General features: G+C 35.5%; 1 protein-coding gene across 1 annotated transcript; it reads right to left on the minus strand.

Moving 5' to 3' along the window:
• Window positions 1-9,550: 9,550 nt before the first annotated feature.
• LOC149553000 (uncharacterized) lies at window positions 9,551-10,066 on the minus strand. Its single transcript, XM_089790273.1, has one exon. The coding sequence runs from the start codon at window positions 10,064-10,066 to the stop codon at window positions 9,551-9,553; it is 516 nt and encodes a 171-aa protein (XP_089646399.1).
• Between the last annotated feature and the right edge of the window lie 730 nt (window positions 10,067-10,796).

Consider the following 10,796-nt stretch of genomic DNA (forward strand, 5'->3'; position numbering starts at 1 on the left):
TACACATGTTGCACTACCATCAGAACCAATAACCATAGTCTTCTTTATTGCTTGTTTAGATGGTGAAGATGAAGTGATAGTTGCTCACTTCTTTGAAATAGAAGAACTATTGCATTGAAAAATGCATGCATCAAGTTAAAATAGAGTACCTCTCCTAGTACCCTTAGCAAGTACCATAGTTCTTCTCATCATCTAACATCCATATTTAGAAAAAATAACTTGCACACATACATCATTCAACATACTTATAGATAATAGGTTTCATGCCAAACTAGGGATGTGCATTACCTCATTGATCCCCTTTACTCATCCATCAGGGAATCTGATAGTGACCCATCCTCATCAAACTATCTTTAAGTGAGAATCATCACCCAAGTACACCTTTCCACCATCAAAAACTTCATACTTTGAGAACCAAATTTGATGAGAGGTCATGTGGAAAGATGCACCCAAGTCTATCAACCACACATCATCAGTTGTATGCGCTGCCAAGGTTGTAATGAAAGCATCACCATCTTCTTGAGATTTTTTGAACCTGAATCTGAGGCCTTCTTCTTCTTCTTCTTTGGCTCTTTATAGTCTTTATGGAAGTGCCTAACCTCATCATAGTTCCAACATTTTTCCTTGGACTTTCCAAGAGTCTTTGATTTTCCATGGGATATAGATCTACCCTTTTCAAACGACTTGTCATTTTGCTTGCCTCTATCATTGGATCTACCACGAACAGCAAGAGCTTCCTTAGCTGAATTTGATAACCTTCTCCTCATCTCCTCAAATAGTAGTGAAGACACCACATCATCCATTCTGAAAGTGATAGAAGTACTTCCAAGAACCATCACAAGATGGTCCCATGAATCTAGCAAAGAACATAACAAGGTCATATATCGATCCTCCTCCTCTATCTTGACACCAAATGATGTCAACTATGCAATAAATAAATTAAAAGCATTTAGATGATCTATAATAGATCCTACTTCCTCCATTCTTAGAGAATACAACTTCTTTCATAGGAACAACTTGTTCACCAAAGATTTGGCCCGATACAAGACCCAAGCCGTGTCTACAAACTATTTGCGATCTTCTCATCAAGAACATTCAGGAGAACTAAATCAACTAGACAGAGTATAATGAGACCCTTAGCTTTTGGATCCTTGAGATCCCAATCTTCTTGAGAAATTTTTGTGAGTCTCACAACAAGTGAAGTCACCTCCCATAGATCACAATCTTCAAGCAAGTCTTCCATCTTGACTTTCCACAACTCAAAATTTCTACCATTAAATTTCTCCACCTCCATTTTTCTGTATGATGAACTAGTCATCTCAATCTACAAATAAGATTCAAAATGCTATGCACAAAACTCCCACTCAAACTTGAGATTAGCTCAAAAAACCCTACCCAACAACTCAGATCAAAAGTTGATCAAGCTCTGATACCACTTGTAAGGAAACTCAAGTGCGAAAACAACTTCCTACACTAATCCCTTAAGGAAAGTATTGTGCAAATTCTTTTAAAATCCTTACAATTGCATATTGAATATTATGTAAACAACAATATTGTAGCCAACCATGAAAACATAAAATAGATAGAGAAATAATAACACATAAACACAAAGATATGCCAGTGGGGAAAAACCTTTTGGTAAAACAACCCCACACCTCCAAAACTTGCACAATGTATTATCTTCAACACAGAGATTACAACACACTTGTAATGCAAGCTCTTTCATGACATGGAAGACTTATCCAGTAGCAACCAATAATTTGCTACTCTCACACACTCACCTCAACTATCTACAGCCCTCAAAGTGCTTATATAATACACTTTCCATTTTTTTGGGCATCTTCCAAAGATAGTTCTTACGCGTCATAGGAATTTGTCATAACCATTCTGATTATGATTTCCTTACACACAATTAAATCTTCCAAAGATGGCTCTTATGTGTTATAGGAATCTATCATAACCATTTTTAGTCATGATCTCCTTACACACAATTAAATATTCCAAAGATAGCTCTTATGCATCATAGGAATCTATCATAACTCAAGATGCTGACACATGCAAGTGGAGTGACACATCAGCATGCCAACTAGACATGTACACTCACACTTAATTACATTATTTGAAAAAAAATACATTTACAAAACAAATAATAAGAATAGGAATTATCCAAGGTTGAGACACCTTATTCCTAACAATACTTTTCTCTACTCAATCTATCCATTATGTCATCTATCCTAGGAAAAGGAAACCTATACTTCACTATTTTTTTTATAGCTCTAGAATCGGTGCACATTCTCCATTCTCCCTTCTTCTCAAGTGATAATACAATAGGTATTGCACAAGGACTTGAACTTTCTCCAAACAAACCTTTCTCAAGAAACTATTGCACTTATTTATTTAATTATTCATTCTTTGCAAGTGTTAGTCTATGTAATGTTTTATTAGGAAAACTAGCTCTAGATATCCAATCCATACAATGACTTATATGTCTCATAGGAGGTAATCAATTAGGAGAGATGGCATAAAAAATATCTTGAAATTTAGCCAAAAAAGATCTAACCTCAAGTGCATGTTAAAGTTCATCTTGTTTTTAGTCTTTCTAGGAATCAAGGCAAAGTAAACATTATGTTTCTTCATATCTTTCAAAAATTGATTTCCTTCAACCCAAAAAACTCTTACAGAAGTACACCAACTTTTCTCAAACTTCTTAACCAGAGGCAATAATACTTGTTTCTTTCCATTATCCAAAATAGTATATTGATTCAATCTACCATCATGCAAATATATCTTATCATACTACCAAGGTCTTCCCAAAAGTATATAATAACAAACCATAGGCATAATATCACACAAAAACTTCATTAAAGTAATCCCCAATCTTAGCAATAATTTATGTTCATCATCGATACAAGCAATGTAATAAGGGTTAGGGTGTTCCAATCTCTACAATTTCAACTTAGTTACCAATTCTTCAAATGTCAAATTTTTAGAATTTTGACTGTCAATGATCACTTTGCAACATTTGTCTTTAATCTTACATCTAGTCTTAACTAAACTTTTCCTCAAAATAGGCTCATTATGCAATGGCTCATTCTAAAAAGTTCTTCTCATCACTAGGTTCTCTCATTTCTTAAGTTTCTTAAGTGCACCAATAGCTTCTTCTTAAATCAAAGCATTTCTATCACTACTTCCCACTTTATTTCTAGAAAAGTTACATTCAAAAGCTCGATGTCCTTCTTTACCACACTTAAAATAAGTACCTTTAAAACAAGATCTATATTCTCTTTTTCCATTACTCCCATCCCTAGAGTGACTAGTATAATTATCCCTAGTCCAGTTACCTCTCCCTCTACCACTATTGTCTTCTTTCCATTCATATTATCCTTTGTCATTAGGTATGCTATCAGATTTGCTACTTTCTCCATAAGATCTTCCTCTACTTCACTGAAATCTTCCATCTCTTTCTCTCTATCTTCACTCTTGTTTCTTTGCCAACTTTTCTTCAGCCTTCAAGGCATACAAATAAGATTCTTCTACACTTTCCATCTTTATAAAATGGATTTCATCTTGTATAGAAGTCTTGAAACCATTCAAGTGTGTAGCAACCTAATCATCAACATGTCCATAGCTAATGTCCAACTTATGGAATTTTCCAATATAATCTTTGATAGTAATGTATTTTAGTCTCAAATTTTCCATTATTATCAATAAATTAACTTGATAATCATAAGGAAGGAATTTATTTTTCAACTTACCAACCATCTTTACCCAAGTCTTGACCTTTTCTTTTTCTCTTCTATGTCTATCGATTTTCAAGTGATCCCACTAAAGAGATGAATGCCTTTTACATTTTGTAGCCACTACCCTCACTTTCTTATCCTTGGGAATTATTTCATGATCAAAATATTTCTAAATCTTAGAGGTCCAATATAGCAAAGCATTAGTATCAAGTCTTCCATAATAATTAGAAAGTTCAAAAATAGGTCAGGAGTTTGCTCTATTCAAATCTCTCAAAAGTCTTTCTTCATTTGGTTCTACTTTAGGTTCAAGAAGGTGTTGTTTCTTCTTATTCATCACTAACATCTTCAATATGTACTCCTCTTCTTTGGGCTATTTACACAACTTCAATTTTAGTTGTAATCTATCTCAACATATCCATAATAATATGGTCTGCATTTCCTCCACCTTGAACCATTTTGATAATAATTCATGTAATAATCATAACCTTTTGCAAGTTATAGGTTAAAAACCAAGTTTTTCCACCCCACAACCAATCTCCAACAAGATTCTACATGATCCCAACTTTGCAAGAAAGAACCCTTCACTTTGCTACCATTGAACACAAGGTAGGAGGAGATAAATCTGATCTCCTAGTTACCCTTGCTAAGAGTTACACATGAAAGACACTAAATAAGACAAACCAAAAGAAAGTATAGAGGAATCAATGCAATAATTATGAGACAATATTCATTCAACATGCCACATGTGTAAGGACCCTAGTTAGTTGCAGCCATATACATTCAAATTAAAATCAATAAGGTTAAGGGCTGGGGCTTATAGGGTCAAATCTTTGTATTTTCCTTTTATCTTACTTCTTTGTATTTTCCTAATCAAAGATCTCTGCTTTTGTAACTTGCAAGATTACAAATCAAATTGTTAAGAAAATTATTACAAATTATAGGTCTTGCCCCAAAGGAGAATTCAACCACCTTACAAAGAAGCAAATAAAATCCACAAGGCCAAGAATAGGTGATGCAGGAGCATCCGGGTGTAAGAGCAATCTTGCATCAACTCAAAATATTTCATTTCAGTTGGTTGGATAAGGGTTGTTTTAATGTAGAGTTGTTGCTTATAGAGGCTTGCTACTTAGTAAGTCATACAAGCTCTAAAGGTCCTAATTTCATAGGTGGATGTTCATCTTGGATGTATCAACCTACCATTTGAGGCTCAGTGTCATATCATGAATATGCATGGATTTATTATGGATTTTTGGTGTGCAATTTTGGTATTAAAACTTTAGGCTCATTGTTGAAGGCCTAAAGGTTATTGGATGAAGCCTGAAAACTCGATGGATGGACACTTGTGCAGATTTGACCCTCTAGATCAAAAGCTGGGGATTCTGAAAAGTAGCTATAATAGCCAATTGGAGCAACTATTCAAGAGTTATAGCCTCTGAAGTTGGGCCAACTAAAACTTCCAAATTAAATGTCAAAATTTTATTTCGCTGACTGTATATGTATTGTTAGGGTCTGTCAGCCCTAGGTATTAAATTTGAGTGTCTATAACCTTCTCGAGTGGCATAAAATTGCCTATTTAAGAAATGCTTATGCATTATCTAGGATAGCTTTGGATGATAGTTCATAGCTTTTTCTTGTAGATTACTGTAATGAAGGGACCCGTGTGGGTTAGCATAATGTAATTTTGAATTCTAAAATTCCACATTTGTGGCAATAATAAGAAGCCCATATTTTGTTCTCACAAGTTGTTGTTATTTCTTTGTTTATGTTATGTGTTTATCGTATTAAGAGGAGTACCCTTCGTCAATAGGTCTACACACAATCCAAGAAGGGGTTCCCAAGTGAATAGAATTCTATGATGTCAAACAAAACCTTGCCAAAGCCAAACCTGCACATTACTCAAGCTTCTAGGAAATCAATATACCTCAAATAAAGAGAAGGATAATTTCCACAAATAATGGAGTTAGATTTTGCAAGCTTAGAAAAAGGATCTATGATACGTACACATTAAGGATCTAACTGTGTGAAAAGAGAAAACATGAATAATAATGACCATTCTCCAAAATGAAATAGGAGCAATGAAATGAAATCCTTTTGGTTAATGCAAGACTATGAAAGCACCCAAGATGCTCCTGCATCAGTAGTAAATGAGTTGTCCAATTAGTAGAACAAAAATACACTTTATGAGGGTTCACCATGTTATGAGTGATTTATACCTTGTTAGAAGTACAATAGATGTATTAGGATCTACCTTATCAAAAGATTTATGTTTCTCTTTTAAGAGCTTACTATGTTAGGGGATTTACAATTAGAACATGTTAGGGTTTACCCTTGATTCAAAGATTTAACTTTTGTAACTAGTAGTTAACAACCAAATTATTGATTTGGTATTGACACTCCAATTAGTTCTCTGCTTTCCTTTAACTATTCGCTTCTTAATGTCTTCATCACAATGTTCAATCTCTTCTTAATGTCTCCTACTTATCAACTCCCTCTCTTGCATTAGAAAACCTTTCTATTAGGCTCAATTTTTTCCTCTAAATCCTGACTATTCATTCAAACCTTGAGTTTACCACTCATTCACCTTAAGCTTCTCACATATCTCAATGTCTCAATATAACTTTCTCCTAATCACATTGACCTTCAACTGGATTTCCATGTCTACTACTTGGAATAGTTCAAACATATTACCTTACCTTATGCACCGCTTTACTATAGCCTTATATTGATCAAAGGATCCAACTAATACTGAATTAATATCCCTTGACCTTTACTCTTTAGTGTCACATTTTCCTACATGATAATCTCAACTAGATCTTCTGATAATCTTGAAACTTTCAACTATCCTTTGAGTATTTTTCCTTTATTTATCACTTGGAGTAATCAAAATCTTCTTACCTCTCAACCAATTAGGTTATGATCATGATTACATACAATAGAATAATCATGTAGATAATACATATGTGATTGTGTCACTTGATTTGACTTCTACCTTAACTGATGTGGATGTTTTGTATGTGAACAAATATTCTTCAATATTCACTGATTGTCATATCCATGTATTCATTGATCATCTATAGGTTTGCTAATTGTAATATATTTACTTAGTTAACACCTATAGGTTTTCTTTTTGTTGTTATGTCGAGCCTAATGAGGCTTAGAGGTTAATTTTACCACTTAATTCAATGCAATCTTTCCCCAGATTATTCCACAAGGGTTTGGAGGAAGCACCCCTAAGATGGGATTAGGGGGAAATGCCCCTTGCATGATCTTGGGGAAGAGCCCTAGTTGAGCTCCTTATTGCAATACAAGATAGGGTCAAGGGGCAGTGCCTCTACATGGATTTTTCGAGGTCAGTGCCACTAAATGCTCAAATGAATTTATTATTGTAAAAGGTATTGAGAGCTATTTTCTATTGGTAAAAATAGTATAGCCCTAAAGTAACAAAAAGCTAGCATAAAATGGCTTAGGGTTAGGGATTTCATTATGTATAATGAGATTGCAGCTTCTTATGATGGTATTGAGTTGTAAGGGATTATAGAATGTAATCAAGTTTTTTATTAAGGAAAATAGGATTTAATAGGGCCCTAAAATCCAAACAATAAAAGTAACAGTCATAAAAGATCGCTTAAAGTAGCAACAATAACTAAAAGCATACCAAAGAAACATCTCCCTACAAAAAGATAGGAGCCAGTGAAAAGCCAGGCCACCCAAAAAAGCCAGGGTGCTTAGGAAATCTGCCTTAATATTTTAGCTGCATTAATTTTGAGTGAGCTCTGAAAGTCTATCTATTGCCTCCTTCATTTCTAAATGCTCTTTATCAAGATCTGGAGTATCCTTCTTCATCATGTTGGATCTTGTGTGCTTCCTAGAGCAATCCTCTAGGGTCTTTTCCTTGGTGCTATGGGAAGTTGGATCCTCATCCTTATTGGTTCTATGGTCCTCCATATTGCTATTAAGGATCTTAAGGTTTTCATTTTCTTCCTTAAGGATATTTTTGGTTTGTTCCACAATGATCCTCATGGAGCTTTCCATAATTTCAACCCTTTCTATGACTTCCTGCACCTTGTCATCCTTGTTCTTTTCTTCTTCAGTGATTCTATTCTTCAAGTTGTAGTTTTCTCTTTCAAGGTTGCACACCTTGTGCTTTAGGTCTTGGATTTCATTGAATATCCATTTAGTAATATGGAAACTATCGACTGCACTATTCTTGGCCTTTTTTATGACATCCATATCTGAGTGCTCCTTAGCAGTGTCACTGAAAATAATCAGGGTTGGATCAATTAATTGCTCCATTAGAATTTTGCCTTCATCATCCTCTTTTACTTGAGTTCTAATTAGTTCTCTATTTAACCCTATCTTGGCCGAGGTGGTTTCAAAATTTCTCCATACCACCTTTCCATCTCTACTAGTAATCAAGCACTTGTATCGGCTGGTGCCAAAATTCTCAAAGCCTTGGTTTTGATCATCCCTCTCGCTACCTTCTCACGCATCCCCCTCGACCCCTTTTTTCTCCTTCTTGGCTTTAGGATGTTTTCTTTCTTGACCCTTGATAGTATTCTCAGAATCCTCTCTATTTTTTGACATTTTTATAGTGATGGTTTTCTTTCCATTTTTTCTCTCTAAACCCTCCTCTTCTCTATTCTCCTTTGCACCTTCATTACTCTCTTCCCACATGTCCATTCCTTTGGCCCTCTCATTATACTCTCTATCAAAGCAGGAATCAAGGTCATGCTTGGGTTGAGGAGTGGTATCTCTTTCATTTTCCTATCTGGTGTTATGTTTCCTAGAGCCTCTCTATGGAATATCATCCTTATCCTATTCAGTGTGCATGTCTTGGCTATCTTTAGTGTCCGATGGTAGATAGTTATCTTTTGACTCTTCTGAGTCCTCTCTATCCTTCTTCCCATCCATTTTAGGTTTAATTTGTTTTCCAATTGTCCTAGCTTTGAAGAATTCATAAATTAAAAGTAAAAGCCCCTCATGGAGCACAGGATTCCTAGTGTGCTTCTCCTGATATTCATTTATATTCTCATTCATTGAAGAGTAAAGATAAAAGGGGATAGAAATTTTGGCCCCATACTTAAGGTGATTTAAAATCATGAAGTGGTAAGTGCATAACTGATCAAATCTAGTATCAAGGGTGATATGCTTGAGAATAGCCCTTAAAACAAACCTCCATAGCTGCTTTATGGAACTTGGGAGATAATGGTTACCTCTCTTCGCAAGAGCTTTCTTCTCCTCTTGATCCTTAGTAAATTCCACCACCGCTTGGCTCAAGATTTTTTGGTCTCAGTAAAATTTCTTCCCCATGATGGGAATACCAGTAACTGTAGAAATAACATCCTCGATCATAGTAAAGTTAACTCCATCAATTTTCACGATGCCCTCATTCTAGCTTTTCACCATGGCCTTAGTGACTGAGGGCTTCCAACCATGTAGCCTTTCTATAAAAGTCATGAGATCCCCTTTTTTCAAAATTTCCTAGAACTTCGACCTCTTGTGCCATTTTTGGGCTTCATCCTCTAGTTCTCTCCTGTGCCTTTCCCCAACCATCTTACCCTTGATGCTAACTTGAAACCAAGTATCAAAACCCCTCAGAGTAAAAGAGTTTCTTCTCATTTTCTTAAGTTGTTATCAGTTTTATTGTCTAGTGATCTGAAGTCTATCATTGAATTAAGCGAATAGAGATGATTGATGTGAGAAGTACGAGTGATATCATACTTCCACATCTCATTTCTGCACATTCTTCATAAAGAACTAACTATCCTAATAAATTTATACATCAATTTCTAACCCTCCTCCAAGTTGTATTATCTATCATAATGATTTTCAATTATGCCCAATCTTCTCAGGATCCCTTCCTGTTCAATCATATCTTTAATTTTTGATGGGAGATTATTGCCTTCTGTCCACTTGGCCATCCCATTGTACTTGATGGCCCAATTAGCCAAGCTGTCAGCCACTTGGTTGGCCTCACGGTACTCATGTGCCACATAAATTTCTTCAAAAGATTTGAGAAGAAGAATGCATTCTTCTATAAGGTTCTTTGTTGTCCAAGTAGGTTTATTCTTCTCCTCAAGGCGATCTATAATGTTTTTCAAATCACCTTCCAACCAATGTTTTTTCATACCCATATCTTTAGCCAGTTTAATGATATAATTAGCCACTATAGCCTCTGCATAATGGTTGGTTTGAGTTCCAAGTGGATCAGCCACTACAACAATACCTTTATTGAAATTGTTTCCAATAACACCTCCTACTCCAACCTTTGGGTTGCCTTTGGCCACCCAATCAAAGTTAGCTTTACACCATCCCTCAAGTGGCATCAACCATATACACCCTTCCCTCTTGCTTTTATTATTTTCATTGGTGTCAATAGAGGGGATGGGACCTTTGATAGTAGAATAATTCTCCATCAGAGAATTAAAGCATTTGTGGAAAACAACCTTAGCCTGGGTTTCCTTGTCCTTGAAAATTCTATTATTACGCTCTTTACAGACCCCCTAGCAAACATGGGGTAAGGTCCAATTCCAAAAAACCCTATCATCACTCCCAAAGCTAGCATGGATCTACTACTCCAACACATCAAGGATGTTGGAAGGAAAACACCAAGATATGTCAAAAAAAGACAAGAAAAGAGACCATATAATTTTAATGAAAGGACAGTGGATGAAAAGATGATCAACACTCTCATAATGATTTTTACAAAGAATGCATCTCTTAGGCATCATATTTCCTCTCTTTGTGAGGTTATCCACTATCAATATGTGATTTTGAAGCATAATCGAGAAGAAGATGTTGATTTTTGGAGTGAGCCCCGAGAACCATGCTTTGGCCCACACAGGGGAAGGACAAAAATTTTGAAGATTCTCATAGCCAGAGGCCGTTGTGTAAATGCCATTAACAATCTCTCCCCAGATAATGTTGTCTTTCTTGTGAGATAAGGGAATATGTCTAATCAGGTCCATGAGTTCCTTAAGGTCCAAGGATATCTCAGCCAAGCCAATCATTAATTCCAATTCCTATAGTCTCTTACCTTGCTCCCAAACCTATTAA

The sequence above is a fragment of the Cupressus sempervirens genome, chromosome 6 (assembly GCF_028749045.1).
Source record: "Cupressus sempervirens isolate cs-2001-9-10 chromosome 6, ASM2874904v1, whole genome shotgun sequence".
Lineage (NCBI taxonomy): Eukaryota > Viridiplantae > Streptophyta > Pinopsida > Cupressales > Cupressaceae > Cupressus > Cupressus sempervirens.